At 47.3% G+C, this 25,560-nt stretch overlaps 1 protein-coding gene across 1 annotated transcript in view; it reads right to left on the bottom strand.

Moving 5' to 3' along the window:
• The window catches only part of LOC136614191 (leucine-rich colipase-like protein 1), a 63,442-nt gene that overhangs the window by 20,499 nt on the left and 17,383 nt on the right, over positions 1 to 25,560 (bottom strand). Inside the window, exon 3 of the mRNA XM_066594104.1 lies at positions 18,895 to 19,017. Within this exon, the coding sequence (XP_066450201.1) occupies positions 18,895 to 19,017 (123 nt within the window). The remainder of the gene's footprint in view (positions 1 to 18,894; positions 19,018 to 25,560) is intronic.

The raw sequence follows: 25,560 nt of genomic DNA, 5'->3' as shown, positions 1-25,560 counted from the left end.
CTCTTTGCGGTCTCCTAGATTAGTAATAGTCACAAAAGGGAGTTAAGATAGTGTGTGATGACTACTGAATATGTACACTCTTAGATACATTAAAAAATGCACCTCTTTAATACTTCATTACCTCTGTATATGATATTGCAAAACGGGGAAAGAGATGCATAATACTGACCCCTCTATGTCCACAGATACGGCCCATTGAGCAAGTGTGACCCAGAATTAGGGAATCAAGGTGTGCTAGGTAGAAAATAAAACACTCCTAATGATTCCCTTAAATGGCATGTAGTAGTGGAAAGGATAGGGTTAATTATAAGCAGGACAGCTATAGCAGGCACACATATAGTCCTTTTAGGATTCTATATATGTTGCCCCATAGTCCAAACACAGTGCCATCAATATATTGCAAAGTGTATGTTTTCTTAAAAGAAAAAAGAGGGTCCAGTGCACAAGGGGTTAAGGTTCACCTATGTATCTGAATGTGAATCAGCTTCTCCGATCTCAAGCAGTGTATTCCATTCCTTGCAGTAAATGGGTTTTGATGCATAAATTCACCCAAATTGCTAAATGGAACTCCCTGCTAAGTATTCTGGCATTAATTGCCGTAATAGGAGATAGCTGACTGTCTGGGCATTGTTGTAGCCGCCCGATGAAAGGTAGCAGGCAGCCGGCTAACACTGTACTAGCTAACTCGCTTTGGAGATGAACTGACTCACTACTCTTATAACATCAACGCGTTTCTACACTCTGCTACGGCAGACTGTGTCATCAGGATGTGTTTAAATTCATTAGCTTGAGCGGCCGTGATGACCGGCGGCTTTCCCAATAGTGAGTGCCACGCGTCAGGAACTGACAGCGCTTATATGTGAAACACCCCTCCTTCCCTCATTCCCAGAGTTACTCCCCTTTTTCCATCTATCCCCTATCCTGATTGAGATCTGAAACACTCCCCTCTTTTGCTCCCTCGCGATATATTGCAGGGAGTGTCTTCACTGACAGAAGTTCAGCACTGGACAGCTCCCCTGCTGTTACGATATCAGGCAGCAGGGTGGTAGTGCTTAATAATCAGTACTGGACAGCTCCCACACTCAAAATGCAATGTATAGGCATAATGAGCACCTTCCCATGCTTCAGGGGTTTTTTAGAAGTTTTTTTATGATGCCATAAATTCTCTCATCAGGATCATTAGATGGTGGGGGCTATTTAAATACTCTAGAGGGATTGTTTGAGTTAGTAAAACTGGAAGCATAAAAGTCTATGTGTGTCTTTTAATTTTTGGTCAAACTCAGCATGTACACCAAATCCAAAATTTCAAAATTTATAAGAGGTGGAGATCAATTAGAGGAAGTCATTTTTCATTCGGGAATTTCTCTTTTTCTTTGATCTTGAACCTTTCTCTTTTTCCTTCTTTTCTTCTTCCTGCTTCTTTTTCTTTTCCTTTAATCTCATTCTCCTCCAGATCTTAGTGGGAGATAGGAAGCTTTACACTTCTTTTTGTCACATGATTATTCCCACTGGAATTAGTCTGATAAATGACGTATAAGAAACTTGGTCGTTCAAGCCTTTGGGGGAGCAGGTCTGTAATCTATGGATCCACATGCACTCTTTTTGTAGTAATTTTCTATCAATATTCCCCCTTCTTCAATTGCACCTGATCAGCTCTATGCCCTGAAACTTCAGGACACTAGGGTTGTTATCATGGTGGTCTCTCACATGGTTCGCTAAACTGGTATGCTCATTTCTCTGCACATTTCCCACATGAGCCAGTATTCTTCTCAATTGTTGTTTCATTTTGCCTGCATATTCCATGGTGCATGGCCAGGTGGCCAGATATACCACCCCTGACATTTTGCAGTTTATGAAATCACCGATGTCATATGTCTTTTTGTGTTGGAACCTGCAAATGTGGTGCCTTTCCCTATAAATTGGCACGCTGCACAGTCGGAGCAAGGGTACGCCCCCTTAATTTTTTTGGAGTTTAACCATGTTTTCTTAGGGGACTCAGGGGGTGAAATGACTATGAACCAGATGGTCCTTGAGATGTCTACCTCTTCAGTATGTGATAGAAGGCCTACTTCCCAGGCAATCCGCCGAGTCCTTATCCTTAAGTAGGATATACCAATATTTATGAAGGATCCTATCCACATTTTTGGATTAGAACCACCTCCTGGTCTGATCACGCACCAGATTTCCTTCCTTGGGATTGTTTCACTCTGAGTATATACAAAAAGTTTGGCGGATTAACTCCTATTTAATGAATGTTGACCCTTACAAAAGTCAATTGTGTACAGCTATCCAAGAATATTTTGCAATTAATGATTTACCTTTTACTGTGTGGAATGCTCATAAATCAGTAATTAGGGGACTAATGATCCAACAAGGGTCCCGATACAAAAAATAAAATCCTAAATGACCTGCTATCATAATTAAAAAATCTAGAACTAAAGGTACAGAAAGACACGACAGATAGCATACATAGGAAACTACTCTGTGTAAGACAACAACTGAGGGACCACTTACTATTGGAACATGAAAAACAACTCAAAGCCTATAAAAAAACTACCTACTATACAGCTAACAACAAATTCAATAGCTATATGGCTGGGAGAGTAAAACAAATAAGGATCAAATCCAAGATTCCATTTATAAAAGAACCAGGCTCAGAGCATAAGCTTTGCAACCCAACAGATATAGTGAAAGCTTTTAATCTGTTCTACACAAAGCTTTATAACTTAAAAGACTAACCTCTAACAATTCAACCGAATGAGGGGAGTATAAACGAATTTTTGAGCAGTATTAATCTCCCGACAATTAGTCAGGAACAATTAGAGACACTTAATAACCTGATTACAGTACAGGAGGCCTTAAAAATAATCAATAGTCTTAAAAAAGACAAAGCCCCGTGGCCCTGACGGGTATTCTTACAAGTACTACCACATTTTTGGAAAAAACAACTGTCGGTAAATCTCACTAAAATCTTTAACGAAGCTAAAAAGATAGGCAAACTACCTGTGGAAATGCTTCAAGCCACAGTAGTAACAATTCCTAAACCAGATAAAGACCTTACTTTCCCGGCGAATTTTAGGCCAATCTCTCTGTTGAACAGTGACACAAAAATATATGCAAAAAACCTAGCCTAAAGATTACTGGAAATGATCCCATTACTAGTACATAGTGACCAGGTGGGGTTCACTCGGGGCCGTCAAGTGTCAGATAAAACGAGAAGAATAATAGACCTGCTGGCTCAGGTCTCTGGTTTGTGGGCACCTTCTCTGCTCCTTACGGTGGATGCGGAGAAGCCATTTGATAGGATTCACTGGGGCTATGCGTTCGCGGTTTTGAAAAAATTTGGATTCAAGGGAGAGATTCTTAGAGCTATTCAAGCTGTATACTCCTCCCCATCTGTGAGAGTATTAGTTAATGGAACCCTTCCTAGTTTTTTCCAGATCACTAATGGTACTCGCCAGGGCTGCCCCCTTTCACCTCTATTGTTTATTTTGGCAATGGAACTGTTTGCAGATAAAATAAGAACAGATTCTGATATTAGGCGGATCCCACTACCACCTCGTCAACATAAAATAAGCTTATTTGCAGACGATGCTGCGCTGCTTATGACCCATCCAATATCTTCTCTTAGGCTGGTAACAAGGATTATAAATAGTTTTGGACGTGTTTGATACTGTAAAATTAGCTATCTCAAGTCTCAGTTATTGGTGATTAATATCCCTAAAAATCTTAAAGGTTATCAAAAGAGAATTTATTTTTTGTGGGAAATGGGGTCGATCTGAAATCTAGGCTTAAAGATTGTCCTTTCCCTTAGGGTGGGTTCAAACAAGTGTGTTTTTGTGCGCACCTAGGTCCGAGCAAAAAAAACGCATGAACATAGCTGCGTGCTTGTTGAAAACAATGCTCTGTTGGCACCCCTGCATTCTTTTTCAGGGAATGGCTTTATATATAAGTTAAAAAAAAGTTAAAAAAAAAAAAAACTTACCTGCCCGCCGCTGCTGTGTCCCCGCGGACGAAGAACACATCTGCCGCATGCGGCAGATGTTTCCTGCATCCCTGCAAGGAAAAAGAATTCCCTGCTGCACCTGCCACATCTGTGACAGATGCAGCAGAGGAATTCTACATCCCCGCGGGGAATAAAGGATTCCCCTCCGCAGCTGAAATATAGTAGAAAAAAGATCCGCCCGTGCTTTTTCAGGATAAACCAAGGAAGACGTCTCCATTCCATCAATGACTGAAAGATAGTTGCTAGTTGATCCCCAGTTGTCTGGTGTGAAGGCACAATCATTTGGATTTCAATGACTTGCGAACAAATTTGCATGAAGATCCCGTCTGTGAACGATGAGCTGGCAAATCCTGACAGCTGCGGTGGAGGATCCTGCTGCCGGCACCCCTGAAATGCTTTCAGGAAAGGGCTTTAAATATAAGTCCTTCCCTGAAAAACAAAAAAAAAGTGTTAAAAAAACCCCAAACATACTCACCTCCCTTCGGCTGCCGTGCTCAGCCGCATCTTCTCCTGGCTGTCCCCGACTCTGTAGTACTGAGCTATCAGCAGCCGGAGATTTAAAATCCCGGGCTGCTGATAGCTGAGCACTATAGAGCTGGGACAGTGGCAGAAGTCGCCGCTGAGCCCCGGCAGCCGGCAATAGCTTTTCAGGGAAGGGCTTCATAAACCCTTCCCTGAAAAGACATTTAAAAAAGTGTAAAAAAAAAAAAATCCATACTCACCTGCCGGGCTCAGCAGCGCCTTTTGCCGCTGTCCCCGGCTCTGTAGTACTGAGCTATTAGCAGCCAGGGATTTGAAATCCCCACCTGCTGATAGCTCTGATTGTGCTTGGCTAATTGAGCATTGTTCATTTGAAAAATTATTTGCAATAAGACAGGATAGAGTATCCAGTTTTAAAGAAACTTGGCAACCATGGATAGACGGGGTAAAAAAAAAGAGTAATTTCATAAATAGTGGATCAATATGAAATATTGTAGTAAGGCAGTATCAGAATGGCCTATAGAGGGTGCTAAATATGCAGTCTGATACCTGGAAAAGAAAAAAAGAGAGGGTTAACACCTGATGGGTGTAGCAGAAATTGGTTGCATATAAGCCAGTTCCTGTCAGAAGCAAAAGAGATGATATTGGCTGAGAGAGCCAGAGAGGTGGTGAAGGGAGCCGCATCAGGGACTTGAAGCCTGAGGTCCAGTGTGGAGCAGTTGGGTCTGTCACCCTGACTGACAGAGGAAGACGCCCTGCAGACGCCCCAGGCGGGGTTAGTGACAGGACTATGTGGGTTGTGAACCCTAAAGCTATATGGACTGTTTATGATTTATGTTGCAAATAAAGGCTGCCAGGAGCCAGATTTAAAGATGTTTCAGAGTGCTGGGGCCTATTTTCGTGTAAGATGCGTCACTACTAGAGATGAGCGAACACCAAAATGTTCGGGTGTTCGTTATTCGGAACGAACTTCCCGGGATGCTCGAGGGTTCGTTTTGAACAACGAACCCCATTGAAGTCAATGGGCGACCAGAGCATTTTTGTATTTCGCCGATGCTCGCTAAGGTTTTCATGTGTGAAAATCTGGGCAATTCAACAAAGTGATGGGAATGACACAGAAACGGATAGGGCAGGCGAGGGGCTACATGTTGGGCTGCATCTCAAGTTCCCAGGTCCCACTATTAAGCCACAATACCGGCAAGAGTGGGCCCCCCCCCCCAACAACTTTTACTTCTGAAAAGCCCTCATTAGCATGGCATACCTTTGCTAAGCACCACACTACCTCCAACAAAGCACAATCACTGCCTGCATGACACTCCACTGACACTTCTCCTGGGTTACATGCTGCCCAACCGCCCCCCCTCCCCCCCCACAGCGCACACCAAAGTGTCCCTGGGCAGCCTTCAGCTGCCCTCATGCCACACCACGCTCATGTCTATTTAGAATTGCGTCTGCCATGACGAGGGACCGCAGGCACACACTGCAGAGGTTGGCACGGCTAGGCAGCGACCCTCTTTAAAAGTGGCGGAGCGATAGCCCACAATGCTGTACAGAAGCAATGAGAAATAGAATCCTGTGCCACCGCCATCAGGAGCTGCACACGTGGGCATAGCAATGGGGAACCTATGTGCCACACACTATTCATTCTGTCAAGGTGTCTGCATGCCCCAGTCAGACCGGGCTTTTTAATTCATAGACACAGGCAGGTACAACTCCCTATTGTGAAGTCCCTGTCGACCCACAGCATGGGTGGCTCCCTGGAACCCACCGGCGGTACACAGAAATATACCATTGCATTGCCCAACACAGCTGAGGTAGTAATGTCGTGCTTAATGCAGGTGGGCTTCGGCCCACACTGCATGCCCCAGTCTGACTGGGGTTCTTTATAAGTGTACAGATGTAGTAAAAACTCCGTGTGCACCTACAGCATGGGTGGGTGCCAGGAAGCCACCGGCGGTACATAGAAATATCCCATTGCATTGCCCAACACAGCTGAGGTAGTAATGTTGTGCTTAACCCTTTCCAATCCAATTTGTATATGGTTTTCCTAGGGGGCTTACTCTTTTTCTGCTGTTATACAACGGCGCTATATGCTGGCTAAAGCCAGTACTGCATGAGCTGACACGTAGGATAGGCTCCGACAGCAGAGAGGCTGGCAATATACAGTAAGAGAACCCCGACGGACGTCTACCAACAACGGAGCTGTACAGCCTTAAACCCTAATGTCTTCACAGGTCACACAGTGGACTGGAAAGGGTTAATGCAGGTGGGTTTCGGCCCACACTGCATGCCCCAGTCAGACTGGGGTTCTTTACAAGTGGACACATGTAGGTTAAACTCCCTGTGGACCCACTGCCTGGGTGGGTGCCAGGAAGCCACCGGCGGTACATAGAAATATCCCATTGCATTGCCCAACACAGCTGAGGTAGTAATGTCGTGCGTAATACAGGTGGGCTTCGGCCCACACTGCATGCCCCAGTCAGACTGGGGTTCTTTACAAGTGGACACATGTAGGTTACACTCCGTGTGCACCTACAGCATGGGTGGCTCCCTGGAACCCACCGGCGGTACATAAAAATATCCCATTGCATTGCCCAACACAGCTGAGGTAGTAATGTCGTGCTTAATGCAGGTGGGCTTCGGCCCACACTGCATGCCCCAGTCAGATTGGGGTTCTTTACAAGTGGACACATGTAGGTTAAACTCCCTGTGGACCCACTGCCTGGGTGGGTGCCAGGAAGCCACCGGCGGTACATAGAAATATCCCATTGCATTGCCCAACACAGCTGAGGTAGTAATGCCGTGCGTAATACAGGTGGGCTTCGGCCCACACTGCATGCCCCAGTCAGACTGGGGTTCTTTACAAGTGGACACATGTAGGTTACACTCCGTGTGCACCTACAGCATGGGTGGCTCCCTGGAACCCACCGGCGGTACATAAAAATATCCCATTGCATTGCCCAACACAGCTGAGGTAGTAATGTCGTGCTTAATGCAGGTGGGCTTCGGCCCACACTGCATGCCCCAGTCAGACTGGGGTTCTTTAAAAGTGGACACATGTAGGTTAAACTCCCTGTGGACCCACTGCCTGGGTGGGTGCCAGGAAGCCACCGGCGGTACATAGAAATATCCCATTGCATTGCCCAACACAGCTGAGGTAGTAATGTCGTGCGTAATACAGGTGGGCTTCGGCCCACACTGCATGCCCCAGTCAGACGGGTTCTTTAGAAGTGTACAGATGTATTAAAAACTCAGTGTGCACCTACAGCATGGGTGGCTCCCTGGAACCCCCCGGCGGTACATAAAAATATCCCATTGCATTGCCCAACACAGCTGAGGTAACGTCAGCTGTAATGCAGGTGGGCTAAAAATTAATTTGATTACACTGTAGGTGAGGGCCCACAAAAATTGCTGTATCAACAGTACTAATGTACATCCCAAAAATTGGCCATGGCCAGCCAAGAGGGCAGGTGAAACCCATTAATCGCTTTAGTTAATGTGGCTTAAGTGGTAACTAGGCCTGGAGGCAGCCCAGTGTAACGAAAAATTGGTTCAAGTTAAAGTTCCAATGCTTTTAAGCGCATTGAAACTTATAAAATTTGTTCTGAAAAATTATTTGAGTGAGCCTTGTGGCCCTAAGAAAAATTGCCCGTTCAGCGTGATTACGTGAGGTTTCAGGAGGAGGAGCAGGAGGAGGAGGAGGAGGAATATTAGACACAGATTGATGAAGCAGAAATGTCCCCGTTTTGGATGGTGAGAGAGAACGTAGCTTCCATCCGCGGGTGCAGCCTACGTATTGCTTACGTATCGCTGCTGTCCGCTGGTGGAGAACAGAAGTCTGGGGAAATCCAGCCTTTGTTCATCTTGATGAGTGTTAGCATGTCGGCACTGTCGGTTGACAAGCGGCTACGCTTATCTGTGATGATTCCCCCAGCCGCACTAAACACCCTCTCCGACAAGACGCTAGCCGCAGGACAAGCAAGCACCTCCAGGGCATACAGCGCTAGTTCAGGCCACATGTCCAGCTTCGACACCCAGTAGTTGTAGGGGGCAGAGGCGTCACCAAGGATGGTCGTGCGATCCGCTACGTACTCCCTCACCATCCTTTTACAGTGCTCCCGCCGACTCAGCCGTGACTGGGGAGCGGTGACACAGTCTTGGTGGGGAGCCATAAAGCTGGCCAGGCCCTTAAAGACTGTTGCACTGCCTGGGATGTACATGCTGCTCGATCTACGCACATCCACTGCTACCTTGCCCTCGGTACTGCGCCTTCTGCCACTAGCGCTGTTGGCTGGGAATTTTACCATCAGCTTGTCCGCAAGGGTCCTGTGGTATAGCAACACTCTCGAACCCCTTTCCTCTTCGGGAATCAGAGTGGGCAGGTTCTCCTTATACCGTGGATCGAGCAGTGTGTACACCCAGTAATCCGTCGTGGCCAGAATGCGTGCAACGCGAGGGTCACGAGAAAGGCATCCTAACATGAAGTCAGCCATGTGTGCCAGGGTACCTGTACGCAACACATGGCTGTCTTCACTAGGAAGATCACTATCAGGATCCTCCTCCTCCTGCTCCTCAGGCCATACACGCTGAAAGGATGACAGGCAATCAGCCGGTGTACCGTCAGCAGCGGGCCAAGCTGTCTCTTCCCCCTCCTCCTCATCCTCCTCATGCTCCTCCTCCTCCTCCTGTACGCGCTGAGAAATAGACAGGAGGGTGCCCTGACTATCCAGCGGCATACTGTCTTCCCCCGCCCCCGTTTCCGAGCGCAAAGCAGCTGCCTTTATGGTTTGCAGGGAATTTCTCAAGATGCATAGCAGAGGAATGGTGACGCTAATGATTGTAGCATCGCCGCTCACCACCTGGGTAGACTCCTCAAAATTACCAAGGACATGGCAGATGTCTGCCAACCAGGCCCACTCTTCTGAAAGGAATTGAGGAGGCTGACTCCCACTGCGCCGCCCATGTTGGAGTTGGTATTCGACTATAGCTCTACGTTGTTCATAGAGCCTGGCCAACATGTGGAGCGTAGAGTTCCACCGTGTGGGCACGTCGCACAGCAGTCGGTGCACTGGCAGCTTAAAGTGATGTTGCAGGGTGCGCAGGGTGTCAGCGTCCGTGTGGGACTTGCGGAAATGTGCGCAGAGCCGGCGCGCCTTTACGAGCAGGTCTGACAAGCGTGGGTAGCTTTTCAGAAACCGCTGAACCACCAAATTAAAGACGTGGGCCAGGCATGGCACGTGCGTGAGGCTGCCGAGCTGCAGAGCCGCCACCAGGTTACGCCCGTTGTCACACACGACCATGCCCGGTTGGAGGCTCAGCGGCGCAAGCCAGCGGTCGGTCTGCTGTGTCAGACCCTGCAGCAGTTCGTGGGCCGTGTGCCTCTTATCGCCTAAGCTGAGTAGTTTCAGCACGGCCTGCTGACGCTTGCCCACCGCTGTGCTGCCACACCGCGCGACACCGACTGCTGGCGACATGCTGCTGCTAACACATCTTGATTGCGAGACAGAGGAGGAGGAGGAGGAGGAGGAGGAGGGTGCTTTAGTGGAGGAAGCATACACCTCCGCAGATACCACCACCGAGCTGGGGCCCGCAATTCTGGGGGTGGGTAGGACGTGAGCGGTCCCAGGCTCTGACTCTGTCCCAGCCTCCACTAAATTCACCCAATGTGCCGTCAGGGAGATGTAGTGGCCCTGCCCGCCTGTGCTTGTCCACGTGTCCGTAGTTAAGTGGACCGTGGCAGTAACCGCGTTGGTGAGGGCGCGCACAATGTTGCGGGAGACGTGGTCATGCAGGGCTGGGACGGCACATCGGGAAAAGTAGTGGCGACTGGGAACTGAGTAGCGCGGGGCCGCCGCCTCCATCATACTTTTGAAGGACTCAGTTTCCACAACCCTATACGGCAGCATCTCAAGGCTGATGAATTTTGCTATGCGGACGGTTAACGTTTGAGCGTGCGGGTGCGTGGCGGCGTACTTGCGCTTGCGCTCGAACACTTGCGCAAGCGACGGCTGGACGGTGCGCTGAACTACACTGCTGGATGGGGCCGAGGACAGCGGAGATGAGGGTGTGGGTGCAGGCCATGAGGCGGTAGTGCCTGTGTCCTGAGAGGGGGGTTGCATCTCAGTGGCAGGTTGGGGCACAGGGGGAGAGGCAGGGGTGCAAACCGGAGGCGGTGAACGGCCTTCGTCCCACCTTGTGGGGTGCTTGGCCATCATATGTCTGCGCATGGTGGTGGTGGTGAGGCTGTTGGTGTTGGCTCCCCGGCTGAGCTTTGCGCAACAAAGGTTGCACACCACTGTTCGTCGGTCGTCAGGCGTCTCTGTGAAAAACTGCCAGACCTTAGAGCACCTCGGCCTCTGCAGGGTGGCATGGCGCGAGGGGGCGCTTTGGGAAACACTTGGTGGATTATTCGGTCTGGCCCTGCCTCTACCCCTGGCCACCGCACTGCCTCTTGCAACCTGCCCTGCTGATGCCCTTGACTCCCCCTCTGAAGACCTGTCCTCCTGAGTAAGCGTTGCACACCAGGTGGGGTCAGTCACCTCATCGTCCTGCTGCTCTTCCTCCGAATCCTCTGTGCGCTGCTCCCTCGGACTTACTGCCCTTACTACTACCTCACTGCAAGACAACTGTGTCTGATTGTCATCGTCCTCCTCACCCACAGAAAGTTGTTGAGACAGTTGGCGGAAGTCCCCAGCCTCTTCCCCCGGACCCCGGGAACTTTTGAATGGTTGGGCATCAGTGACGATAAAGTCCTCTGGTGGGAGAGGAACCGCTGCTGCCCAATCTAAGCAGGGGCCCGAGAACAGTTCCTGGGAGTGTTCCCGCTCCTGAGCAGGTGTTATTGTAGTGGAGTGAGGAGGCTGGGAGGAAGGAGGAGCAGCAGACAGAGGATTCGGATTGGCAGCAGTGGACGGCGCAGAACTGCGGGTAGACGAAAGTTTGCTCGAAGCACTTTCTGCCATCCAGGACAGGACCTGCTCACACTGCTCATTTTCTAATAACCGTCTCCCGCGTGGACCCATTAATTGGGCGATGAATGTGGGGACGCCAGAAACGTGCCTCTCTCCTAATCGCGCAGCAGTCGGCTGCGACACACCGGGATCAGGAGCTCGGGCTGTGCCCACACCCTGACTTGGCCCTCCGCGTCCTCGGCCGCGTCCACGTCCTCTAGACCTACCCCTACCCCTCAGCATGCTGTATTACCAGTGATTTGATTTCACAGGCAGGAAATAAATTGGCGCAAGACTGCAGGCCAAACATAATTTTTGCCCTTTTTGGAAAACGAAAGGCCCCACTGCCTCTAGTGAATGAATTATCTAAGTTTAATAACTGTGCTGTGTCCCTGCTAATGTGTCACAGAACGTGAGGGTAGCAGAGTTATTATAACTCTTGGAGAGCAGGTATTTTTTTCCCAATTAAGGAAAGCAAATGGCGAAGCCAGCAGTAAAACGTAGCTGGGTGCGTCTGATTTAGCAATGTTGTTCACGCAGCTCACACGTGTCCACAGCCCTTAGGACGGACAGAGGCTGGACAAATAGATTTGTTTTCAGTTTTTTTCCACCAAAAGGCAGCACTGCGTATATTCAATGAACATGAGAAGTTTAATAACTGTGCTGTGTCCCTGCTTATGTGTCACAGAACGTGAGGGTAGCAGAGTTATTATAACTCTTGGAGAGCAGGTATTTTTTTCCCAATTAAGGAAAGCAAATGGCGAAGCCAGCAGTAAAGCGTAGCTGGCTGCGTATGATTTAGCAATGTTGTTCACGCAGCTCACACGTGTCCACCGCCCTTAGGACGGACAGAGGCTGGACAAATAGATTTGTTTTCAGTTTTTTTCCACCAAAAGGCAGCACTGCGTATATTCAATGAACATGAGAAGTTTAATAACTGTGCTGTGTCCCTGCTTATGTGTCACAGAACGTGAGGGTAGCAGAGTTATTATAACTCTTGGAGAGCAGGTATTTTTTTCCCAATTAAGGAAAGCAAATGGCGAAGCCAGCAGTAAAGCGTAGCTGGGTGCGTCTGATTTAGCAATGTTGTTCACGCAGCTCACACGTGTCCACAGCCCTTAGGACGGACAGAGGCTGGACAAATAGATTTGTTTTCAGTTTTTTGGCACCAAAAGGCAGCACTGCGTATATTCAATGAATAACAACTGTGTTGGGGCCCTGCCTATACAATTCTTTCCCTGCAGTATCAATGGAGGGTGGAATGCTCTGCAGAAGCGATTTTGAGAAGCAAAAAAAAATGCAGCACAGCTAACAGCAGCCTGGACAGTACTGCACACGGATAAATATGGCCCTAGAAAGGACCGTTGAGGTTCTTGAAGGCTACACTCACTCCTAACACTCTCCCTGCCTATGCAGCACTTCTGTCCCTAATGCCAGGTGCAACGGTCTGCAGAGGCGATTTTGAGAAAAAAAAATTTGCCACTGCTAACAGCAGCCAACACACAGCTATCAGTGGCCCTAATAAGGACCTTTGGGGGGTCTTGAAGCCTACACTAACTACCAATTCTTTCCCTACAGCAGCTCCGGTACAAACAGCACTGTCCCTCATCTAACTCACACCGCATCTGAGGCGAACCGCGGGAGGGGCCGACTTTTATGTTCGGGTGACACCTGATCTTCCCAGCCACTCACAGCAGGGGGGTGGTATAGGGCTGGGACAACACAGGGGGAAGTTGTAATGCCTTCCCTGTCTTTCAATTGGCCAGAAAAGCGCGCTAACGTCTCAGGGAAGGAAGTGAAAATAACCAGAACACCGCATGGTGTTCGTTACGAATAAAGAACATCCCGAACACCCTAATATTCGCACGAATATCAAGCTCGGAAGAACACGTTCGCTCATCTCTAGTCACTACCTAACCGTGTGGATGGCGATCCAGAGGTGAGTGAACCCTGACTTGTTACATATGGCAGAGGATGTGCTGGGACAAAGTAGAGTGAAGTACAAAGCAAAGTATGTAAAGAGCCAGGAGGCTGAATGAGCAGTTACCATGAGGCGACAAAACGTTGCAGGCAGCTGGTAAAGAGCCAGGAGGCTGAAGATGTGGCTGCCTTAGTGGTGACAAACGTCTGCTTGAAGCAGTTTAAAGGGCCAGGAGGCCGAATGTACAGTTGCTGCTGGAACAGTATTTAAAGGCCCAGGAGCCCGAAAAACTGCGGTTGCTATGGGAGCAACAAAGGACCAGACTGAGGACATCTGGGAGGCAAGTTAGTGAACTTGTTGCATATGTCTATTTTTAGGACTGAGAAATCAAAATAGCGGTCATTGCGGGAGGCAACCAAAAAGAGCCATGCTGGGGGTGTCTAATGTGATTGTTCCCAACAGTCCTCACAAAAGGACTGTGACAAAAATCCAGAGAAGACTCCATGGAGTGCTGAGGCCACTAAAAAGACTGTGGGTTCTGTGCGGTATGGACTTGACAGTGAAAGAATTGATGCCAAAGTAGTTAAAATGCTGCATAATACGTCTTTGTTGAAGGTCTGTGCAGAGGAATCTGCACAATGTTAACTGTCATCCATTAACCTTGAATTGTCATGTGTGGGAGATTGTGGGATGTGTTTGCTATATGACGTGCCTAATATGTGGTGTTATGTTCCCCGAAGTAAGTCAGGGTGTAAACAGGTTTCTACAGGCAGTGCAGCCAACACCCATGGGGGAGTTAGCACAACTACTCCTCTAGTAATAGAGAGGAGTAGTGAAAGCAAACTAAAGAGTGAGTTGACAAGTAGTACTAAAGATGCAAAAAAGAAAAAAAGGGCTGCTCCTAGTGGGACAGGTGAGGTTCTCAGTGCAGTTCCTGAGGTCCAGAGTGAGATAGAAATAGAACGCTTGCTTAATATTCAGGAAAAAGAAAAAGCTCAAGAGAAAGCTGGAAATAGAGTAAGCTGCTTGCAGTCAGGCAGAGAAGCAAGCAGAGATCCTGAAAGACAGACTGGATTACAAAGAAAACCAGGAAGCGCTCCATGAGAGACTGGTGTCGCAGCTACAGATGAGCTTGGATGAGAAAGCTGAACTACAGGAAACCCAGATCCAGGAGCTGGAACGGAGTCATGCTCTAGTTATGGGGGCAGTGTCCAAGCAGTTGGCGCAAAGTGAAAAAGTGAAAGAAACATTGAAAAGTGAGTGTGCTAATCTGACCGAAAAGGGGAAGGGATTGTTGGAAGACAAACATGAATTTGAATGCAAGGAAAATGCAGTAACGGCTTCAAGAGCTACAAGTAAAAGTTACTGAAGGTGACCAAGTGCAGATAGAGCTGTCTGAGAAGCTGAATAGACTGCAGGTGGAGTTGAAAGCTCAGACTGAGAAGTCTCAGAGGCTGGTGCAAGAGGAGACTCAGCAGAGGCTTGGTCTTAGTGCACACTTGAAGACTATGCAAGATGAGAGAGATGTGTTCCTCAAGCAGTAAGAGAAAGATGCAGAAACTAAGAGGAATCTGTCAGAACAGATTGCATCACTTCAGGCGCAGGTGTCAGTTCTGGAAAAGAAACTGGATGAGAACCCTGCATGCTGGGTCACGGTTGAAGAGCAAGACAGTGAAATCCTAGAAGGAGTGAAAGTGAAAAATCAGTTGTTTTTTTTTTCAAACTGATATCTATGATTAAATTGAAACATTTACAGTGAGTCTTCAGCAGGAAGTAGAAGACATTAGTGTGGAGCTTGGTTATCAATGGCAGATGGTGTCCAACTGGAAAGTCATTGAGAAAGTGAGAGCTGAGCTACAGATGGAGGGTGAGCAATCCTCTGAATTACAAGAGGCCAACGAGAAGGCAGAAGGTGAAACTGCTGAAGCAGAGCAGGCCACTAAGGTAGCAGAGACTGGGGAAAAGGCCTATATGGACCGTTTATGATTTGTGATGTGCTGCGAATAAAGGCTGGCAGGAGCCAGATTTAAAGAAATTTCAGACTGCTGGAGCCTATTTTCGTGTGAGGTGCGCCACTTCCTAACCGTGTGGACGCCGATCCAGAGGCGAGTCAACCCCGACTTGTTACAATACGCTTCTATATAGGTTTGGCAATTGGAGAGCTTTCTTCGGTTAGAATGTATGCAGATCTCAGAACGTACTTCCCTCCTTGCCCCACCCTTCTTTCCTACTTTCCTGCTCCTTATGTTGTTTGATATGTTTATGTTTAGGTATGGAAAAGAAGGAAAATGTGATGTTTAGGCCTGCAACTCTATGACAATGTAAAACTGTTACTATGCTACGCTACCCAACAGCATACCAAAGATTTATTGAAATTAAAAAAGGTATAATTGCACTTAGTTGGATGCTGTAGATGCCCAATATCAAAGAGATTCTTACTGTTTAGTAGGGGAACAATGGAAGCAGGTTGGTCTGTAATCTGAGTAGTGGATGGTGTGTCCACTAAGGGCCACAGAGTTTTATTGAAGTCACCCAATAGTCCTAATGGACCAACTTTAACCTGGTCTATAGTTTTTAATGATAGTATGCTGCTTAGAATTAGGGGCATGTATTGAGGCTAGAGTGTACTTAGTGCTGTTAATAGAGTATATCAGTATAGCGTAACGCCGATTGATATCCAAGATCACTAAATGGACAGAAAATACAATTGTATCCTTGATAGCTATGGACACTCCACATTCACTATGTATTGCAGAAGAGGAAAAACATGGGGAAACCACTTGTGTGTTAGCTTAAATACATCTTCTTTGTTTAATGTGTTTCCTGAATGCATAGTATGTCTGTATCAGTTATGCAGCCTCTTTCCACACCATTAATCGCTTAAAGATCCAATTGTGCAAACAACGTTCAGAAAGCGCCTTCAGGTAAGGTTGGGACATCAAAAACCGATATATCGAAATATCACTAATGCTTTGGCGATACTTTTCATCGATATTGGTATGTCCGATATATCGGTAACATCGATCGTTTATGGCGATATCGATTTTTGTAAAGAAGAAACATGTCTTGTGGTCCGGTGACCATGCTTTCTTTCTTTACATTCTGCCCCCTTTGTGTTGGCACAGGATGTAGTTTTGCTGTCGGCACTAATGAACTTATAAACAAGTTCTAGAAACTTCTGGAAAGTGTGAGGTGACTCTGTCACCAATAAGGTTTGCTGCAGGCAAATCGACTCTCAGAATAGTGGGGTCTTCGGCCCCTTTTCCACAAGCGTTTGTTCATTGCGTTAGACGCAGGCTCTGAACGCTTGCGTCTAACACGATGGCTGTGGGCAAAGCTTTCTAAATGAAAGCATTTCCACATGCAGATGGAGGGCTGCGCTGAACGTGCGAAGGTCGCGTCCAGAAAAGGAGACGCGACATGTCGTGCATTCAGCATCCAACGCCAACGCAGTGCCCAGAGAAAAGATAGGAGGCCCGTCTAGCGCAATCACAATTGCATTCGGGGCACTGCCTTTGCCTTACCAGGCCCTGCATTGCTTGCAAGTTGCCATGGAGACCGTTGGTCCCTCAGCGGCAACTTGAAAAAATGCAGGGCACGCAGCCCCACAAACACACAGAGATCATGCTCACATCCCGCCAGGTCCAGCGGCCAGCTTCTGGCTTCCTTGTCGCTGGCAGGACCTGGTTTCAGTGTGTTTACCGCCATCATCTTTCTGCACTCCCGGTCAAGCTGGTGAAATTCTGTCTCCTCGAAGGAGCATTGTGAAGGGAGAGCATGCGAGCAAATTAATATTACTTGGCTCATTAGATAACGATTATTGGGGCCAATGATAAAAAACCTCTTTTCATATTCCGAATCTTAATTCTATGTTTCATCTGTAATTGTTTATTTTCATTCGTACTTTAATCTATTTTCCTGTTATTAATAGTTAGAAGTTAGTAATAAATTCAACAGTTTAAAGCTTTATAAGAGATTTATAATGTTTGTTGTTGATTGATGCTTTATTAACCCTAAACCGGTTTTATTTTTATACAGCATTTTAAAAAGTCGATATATCGAAATATTGATAGTTTTCCACCGATATTTTACAATAATCGATAGTTTGTTCAGCGATTGTCAATACTATTGCCTATCGATATTTTTGTGTCGATGTCCCGACCCTACCTTCAGGTCACCAATTAGTTAATTGCTGGACAGTTCACATCCTCTAGAAATAGGGAGAGCTGCAGAGCCAATTGGGGGGTTCTCTATATAGAGGATCTCCCCCAAGAGGAAAATTGAAGAAAACTGTAAATAAAAAAGTTCTGCGCTCTTGAACTGTAAAGCATGAAACCAGACTTGTCACAAGAAGTTCATAAGAGAGAGAATGGCACTTACTCGAGAGGAGGGGGGTATGGCTTCCAAAAATCCCCCTCCTGCGGGGGGCCTGGGGTGTCAGTGCTTTGTACACTTAGGATATACAGGACAGCCGCCTTATATAATAGTAGGGGTGTCACTAATAGTCTGTAACCCTGAATGGTGCACTACACGTATCTGAGACTGGCACCCTATACAAGCCTTATATATGTGCAGGTATAATACTAGCAGCCCACCAGTGTACGGTAGGTGTGAGAGCGGTCGTACATCAGTATTCTGCACTGGTGCCCCTCCCCCATATACCATTTCTGCCTGCTGCGGGGACCTGGGGTGTTCCTGGCCTTCTATCTTTGGATCAGTAAGTTTGGTTGTTTTCTTTTGTTTGGAGAATGTAATATCAGCGTGAGGCCGGGGGTCCTGTTACCGAGAATGTCCCGTCTGACGTTACATCGCAGCACATGTTGCTCTGCTGGCTAACACTACGGCTTATTGCTTGTACAGATGAAACACGCGGTTATATAATGTTTTATTTGTGATACCCGTGTGCCCAAAAACTGCATTGAAAATGCAGCAAAAAAAGCGTCATACACTATTGTTATGTGTACAAGTACCCGGAGTGTGTACTTATTCATACACTTCCAGGAGGAGTAATGGAGGAACATCATCATATACGATCCTCAGGATTATTATTTTATGGCCAATACAAATAGTTACTTAGAACTGTCTGCAGACGGACGGACGGCTCTCGGGTCTCCTTCTCATGGCAGAATGTTGCCACTGAATTGAGCACAGATTCCGCACCCGATTTTGCGGTGAAATGTGCCATTTTAGTGTTCTATCGCTGCTCCCCAGATCTGTGCTGTAGCTCATATAGTAGATTTTTCTTCATGCAGATCTTCAAATCCGTAATGCGGCAAAAATAATTGTCCTGACAATTCCCGCAGAGACGAGATCTGCTGGCGCACACGGATTTGTCCCGCCGCCAGGAGATAAATCCATCTGTATGCAAAAAGATCACAGAACCCCAAAGCTCAGCCGCAATATTCCACCGAGGGTTAAACAGTCAGATCTACGTGGATAAATCTGACCCGGATCTGACGGATTATAGACCGTGCGAATGAGACCTTGTACTGTATGCGGAGGAGAAACCAGGACAGCAGCGGCACGCAGGTACTCACCGGCCCGATGCATTTCGTATTCGGTCCTCTTTTTGGTATGCATTTGGCTATGGAATCCTGAATCCGAATTCCACAACACCCGCTGTCACATTCACTGCTGTTAGAACATTCATCTCCGATGTCCTTAATGTAAAAGAGGAAATAAATGATTAGTGAATTTGTTTCTAAGGCGTCACATTTACATCACAGGAGGAAGTAAAGACTGTTACAGACTTGCCAACTCTCCAGTAACATCCGGGAGACTCCCAGGCAGAAGGGAGACCTGATTACCGGAATAGTTGTCAAATCTGCCGTACGTCACTGAAGTCTCTCGGAAGGGACCCTATACAAAAATATTCCTCTCCCCCGGGCCGATGGATGTATGGCAGGCAGCCAGGGACATGCTGATGCCCTGCTGACCTTGTTTGCACATAAATCCTGCCCTCCCTTTGGAGATCAGTGGCGCCCCTGCAGGCAGATCCCATAGAAACACCAGTACATCATGATGAGTGAGGCAGAGGCCCTCAGGAGGCAGAGCTATGTGCCAGGAGGTGCAGTAGAAGTGTGCCTTTTTTATTCCATGTTTGGGCATAAACATCTCAGTAAGTGAAGGCATCAGCTGATCCCCCGGCTGGAGTATCATCTCCATGACAGATAAGGGGGGGGGGGATTCTTGTCATCCAGTAGTTATTTCTGTAGGGAGCAGTAGGGATTCCTATAATGGAAGTGTATAATCACTGCCACCAGGATCTTTGTGTGGATTTCATTCCTTTACAGTGAATTATCTGTAAATAGACGCAGCGTGAGGCCGGAGGTTCAGGGTCCGAGAATGTCCTGTCTGGCGCTACACCTCCCGCCGCACGCGGTTTTACCTCAAATTGTATCAGTTGTTCAATGCAGTTTGTCGGTGAGGCTCGTACAGATAAAACACGAGGCGGTAAAGGTTACCTGTGGAACCAGTGCGTCCCAAAACATGATTAGCAGTAAAGAGCGGCGCACTACTGCTATGTGTACCAGCACCAAGGAGGTATTTATCATACAGTTCCAGGAGAAGTAAAGGAGGAACAGCTGTAGGGTTATAAGATAAGACGCTCCTGGATTTACAGTCTATGGACAATTTAACTAGTTGTTAAACAGACAGTCAGGAGGCGGATCATTCAGATGTTTCCTTGTGCAGATTTTCAAGTCCGCACTGCGGGAAAGATAATTGACCCGTCATTTCTTGGTGATGAAACCACGTCAGGCGGCCGCACATGGATCTGTCCCGTAACAGAGGTTACATCCACGTGCGAATGCACACAAGAATCTGCAGCAGAATTCTAGAGCTCAGTCTCAGAGATCTTTCGTGGGTTAAATTGTCAGAGCCGCATCAGGAAAATATGGCGCTAATCTGACAGTTTAAGGTCACTCTCACACACGGCATCGCATTTTGCTGGGATAGTTTACCATGATTTCTGAATGCACCCCACCATTGTGAGGGTGATGAGGTATGCTAAAAATTGTGAAAATGAACGGGGGCGTGGCCTAGTCTGAATGGTGAACGGTTGGGCTTCCAAGAGCTCTGTCCCTGCCTTACAAGATCTATCAGCATCCTGCCTCTGCTGGACCTGAGCCAGGCTCCCAAATCCCTGCATCTTACCCTCCAGCGTTAGGCCCAATGCCCATGGACAGAAATTCTGCAGCATTTTTTTCCACTGAAATCTCGCCATGGCACGCTGTACATAGGATGGCATTAGTTTAATGCCATCCTATGCTCACTGCCCTGATTTGACCGCATGAAAATCCGTGCGGTAAACAAATGGAGGCATGTTCTGTTTCTGTGCGGGCCTCGCAGAAGCCCACACAAAAATGGCACTGATGATGTGCTGGCTCCGCTCTGCAGAGCGGAGGAGAAGATGCCGGACGAGTGAGTTTGAGGTCAATTCGAGGGCATGAGTCGCCTCCCACTGCATGAATCTCGCAGCGAGATCTGACCTGGCCGTGGGCATGAGGCCTTAGGGGAACATTTAGAGACCAAACAGACCGGAGATCCACTGCGCTCGCAAGGCCCGAACATCCCCGCAAGGGCGAGCACCGGGTGCTAACACCCGAGGAGAACCCAGCCTAAGCCTTCCTCATCAGGTGGTCCAGAGTGGGGACCAGCTAGAGGCTCCTAGATTGCTGAAACTGCAGCCTGCTCCTAGCTCCTCGTGGCCAGGTGACACTGCCGCCAGCGGCAGCTCCATCCGACAGCTTCTGCCCTGTGGGGCCTCGGCCACCGCGGGCTCCCCATGCAGCTCACTGCATCCTCCTGGACAACCCTGTACCCCAGGAAGCTAAGACCATCATCGCCAGCCGAGCAGACACCATCTAGTGTGAGCCCCCTGCTGCAGCGGGCCCCCTGCAAAGCGGGACCGGCTTTCCTTAAGTCGCTGCATCCCCAGGAAGAGCCTGACCGTGGGGCGATCAGACACTCCCCACCCCCTCCCCGTCAGGCGGCCGCAATCTTGAGCCGGGGGACAGCGGACAGCGTCCCTCCTGTTGTACTCCCGCAGCTGCAGGGGGTAGAGAGAGGGCACAAAAAGTGAAAGGAAGTAGCAGGGGAGAGGAACTGCGGAAGGAGGGCAGTCCTCAGTGAAGTGCCCCTGGGTATACAACACCTATAGCCCAGAGGGGTGAAGCTGCCTGGCCTCCCCCTATTAGTGAGGGGAGAAATAGAAACCTGGTCTTCAGCTGGCAGGACTTTGTTGTTCTCTGCTGTCACCCAGTGGCCAACTAAGGGAACAATATCTTACAATATATTCTTGCTAGACTGAAGTGGCCTGCAAGAATAGACCCCCTTTCATCTGCAACACACACAAGCATGTACAGGAGAGGACAAATAAATCAGTGCAGGACTGCCTCCTAAAAAAGCAGTGGGATCCCCTCCTCCCTTCCTCCCCAGAAAAATAATCCAATAACCACGATGGACATATCAGGCTCCTGCCTCCGGTCATCACTCAGTAAAGCAACAAGTAAAAATCTTGTAAATAATAGAGGAACCCATGCTGTAATTGGCCTGAGCCCCTCCATCACCCCGTGGGATGAGCTCATACATGGCCTTTGGGATGACTGCCATCCTCCCTTGATCTGTGCCCTGACTCTGTCCTAGACAGCTGACTGGAATATTTCAATCCTCACTCCCCAAGCTATTCCCTCCAGGTTATGGCTTCAGAATGACAAAAACAAACAGAACAGAAAAAAATTGCTTACAATGTCAGCTCAAAGTACCCTTCCAGAACTCTTCTCAGGATCTCAGCCTATTGTTTCCACCGCAATGGCTCTCTCTCCCCAAAACTCTGATTCCAAGCTAGTGAACCAGTGAAAAACACCCAAATTACAGACCTCTCCACTGCAGACTCAAAGCTCTTTAACCACGTAAAAAAAAAATGTTTCAGGGCGAGCTGCAATCAGCATTTCATGATATATCTAAGCAAATCTCTGACCTAGGCCATCGTACAAATAACCTTGAACAAAAAATGGATGAGATAATCGATGCATTGGACCAAGAGCGAGCCAAATGGTATGAACAATCAACAAGGGTTGAAGCTTTTGAGCTGAAATGTGAAGACCTCGAAAACAGGAGCAGAAGTTCAAATTTAAGGATTCGAGGCGTCCCCGAGAGCATTACTAACTTAAAAGAAGTGGCCACCAACCTCTTCTCTGCACTTCCTCCGCCGGCTGACAAGGAAACCCTCCATATGGACAGAATTCATCATTTCCTTACTAAGCCTGCCCAACTCTGACCTCCCAAGAGACATTATCTTGAAGCTCCACTACTCCGAGATGAAGGACCAAATCCCATCCTCCGCTCACAACTCACCCTCACTTCCAGGCGTTCCACCTTCAATCCAGTTGTACCCTGACATTGCTTCCTCTACCCTTGCAAAAAGAAGATCCTAAAACCCATCATCTCAGCACTATAGCAGGTGAACATAAAGTATAGATGGAACTTCCCGTTTGCACTATCTGTTCGCATTAACCTGGAAGAAGGGAAATGTATGCTAGAAGAGGAAGGAATTCCCTACGATCCTGGCAGTAACCCACCGCCTAGACCTCAATGGCCAACCTGCACCTGGACGAAAGACCACGTTGAAATGAGCCAGTTCCACTGCAACGCAACCAGAACCTCTGAAACAAGATACGTATGAACAGACTTTGTTTAAATACTGAAAGGTTAAGGTTTTCTAATTCTTGGCTTACTAAATCCCGGACATAGTTAAATGGTTTACTGACCAGCTCTTCCGGTCAGCTGGTTATTTAGTTTAAATCTTACATATTTTAAGAACTTGCTAGGACAGAGAGATTTGATGCTCCTTCCCATTGAGAATTTAGATGCGCCTCACATATTTATTTGGAGGTGCACTTAGCCTGGGCTACCTTGGGTCCATAGACCTAATATTGTTTTTTTTATTAAGTTTGCTCACATATTTCATTCTGCTGAGTTACTTATGTTTGATGTTGTTTCCACACAAGTAGCGAACGACCTTCGCCTCTTCTCTGGGAAAACTAGGCTTACTCAGCTCCCAGCTTACCGCCACAATGGTCTTAATAATTTCCCATAATGTTAAAGGGTTTAATTCCCCATTAAAAAGGAGAAAGGCTTTCTTTCAGTATCTTAAATACAAGCCAGATGTCATCTGTCTACAGAAGACCCACTTATCCACCACTTCAGCCCCTAAATACTTCCACTCCCAATACACACAAGCATACTCATCAGTAGCCACCAAGACGCACCAGGTTGTTTCTATCATCCTACACAACTCACTCCCCCCCACCATAAACAAAGCAGAGATAGACCCACATGGCAGAGTCATCATTTTACAAGATACCCTGTGATGGGTGATTTTAACACTGTACTCTCCCCTGCTCTGGATCGTTCCTCTTCCAATCCAGACAAATTAAGTGCATCACAGAGGTCAACACTGGCCTCCATCCTGGGGAACTTGGCTCTGGCTGATGTGTGGAGGCACGCAATTTTAAAAGAGGCTATACCTTTTCCTCAGCCCCACCTAAATCATATTCTCGTATCGACTGGACGCTTGCCTTCACTCACCTTCTGTCAGCACTAGCACAAGTGGAGCACATTCCCTGTGCGTGGCCAGAACATGACATGGTCATATCCCACTTTTTGAACCAAGGTACCCCATTTTTCCCCAGGAGATGGAGGCTCAACGAATTTCTGCTGAAAGGCCCCATATCTCTTGCAAAGATAACAAATCAGCTCATGACATATTTTGCAACAAACAATAATGGCAACTTGCAACCAGTTTGGATTTGGCTGGCCCATAAGGCTTACATGAGGGGTCAGATCTCCCAAATTGCTTCCCATAAAAAGAGAAAAAAAACAAACTCAACTTGTGCCGGAGAGACGTCTCGCTCTGCTGGAACTAGCCAACCAGCAAGAACCTAGCATATCATTAATAAAATACATTAAAGATACAAAATTAAAACTTAACCTCCTGTATACTTCCTTGGCAGAAGAAGCCCTCCACTGGACCCAAGCTACCTATTTAAGATTTGCCAATAAACCGGACAAAATTTTAGCAACGAGACTAAGGACAAAAGAAAGAATTTGCACAGTTCATTCCATCAGATCTGAAAATGGCTCTTCCACCTCGAACTCAGATAAAATTTCTGAAACATTCTACAATTTCTATAGCGCCTTATATAAATACAAACCTCAAGAAAATCTCCTACTTCAGATTTACTGAAAACTATCTCACTCCCGAAAATTACCTCACAACAAAACAAACAGCTTAACCATCCAATCACTGAGGAGGAGGTGGAGAAGACTATGAAAAATCTCAAATTAGGCAAAGCACCCGGTCCAGATGGATTGACAGCCCTCTACTACAAAAAATGTTGTACATTTCTATCCCATCCATTAGCACTCTTTTATAATGACATATTATCTGGAAAAGATACCCCTAAGGAACTTTTGAGGGCCCACCGGATAAAGACCCTGCCTCCCCTAAAAATTACCGTTCAATCTCATTACTAAATTGAGATTATAAAATCCTCACAAGTATATTTACCGCCTGACTTAACTGCTATCTCCCCTCTCTGATACATAGAGATCAGGTCGGATTTATCCCAGTTTGCCAGGCCCCAGACAATGTAAGAAACATACTAAATGTCATCCATGCCTCGCATCTGCAAAAAGTCCCACTGGTAGTCCTAGCTTTGGATATTGAAAAAGCTTTTGACAGTCTCTCTTGAGACTATCTTTTTGCGGTACTAAAGAAAGTTGGTATCCATGGAGCTTATGTCACAGCCTTACATGCCATATACTCTATTCCTTTTGCACAGCTGAAACTTCCCTGTTCAAAATCTCCGACAATACCCATACGAGGAGGTATATAAGAGGGATGCCCTCTGTCCCCTGCCCTCTTTGCCCTGACAATGGAAGCCCTGGTCTGTATTATTTGAAGTAACCCAAACATTTCAGGCATTGAAATAGGGAAACAAAATTATAAATTTAATCTATTTGCAAATGACATTCTTCTCACCCGTACCAAGCCCCTCACGTCACTCCCAAACTTAATGGCTACACTTGATACCTTTGCCGAAACGTCTAGCCTAGTAGTCAATATTGATAAAACAAAAGCCCTTTTAATAATCTACCCTCACACACGCAAAAACTCATAAAGCTTAACTTTGGCTTTC

The sequence above is a fragment of the Eleutherodactylus coqui genome, chromosome 1 (genome assembly GCF_035609145.1).
Source record: "Eleutherodactylus coqui strain aEleCoq1 chromosome 1, aEleCoq1.hap1, whole genome shotgun sequence".
NCBI lineage: Eukaryota > Metazoa > Chordata > Amphibia > Anura > Eleutherodactylidae > Eleutherodactylus > Eleutherodactylus coqui.
This window is presented reverse-complemented; position numbering and strand designations above follow the sequence as displayed.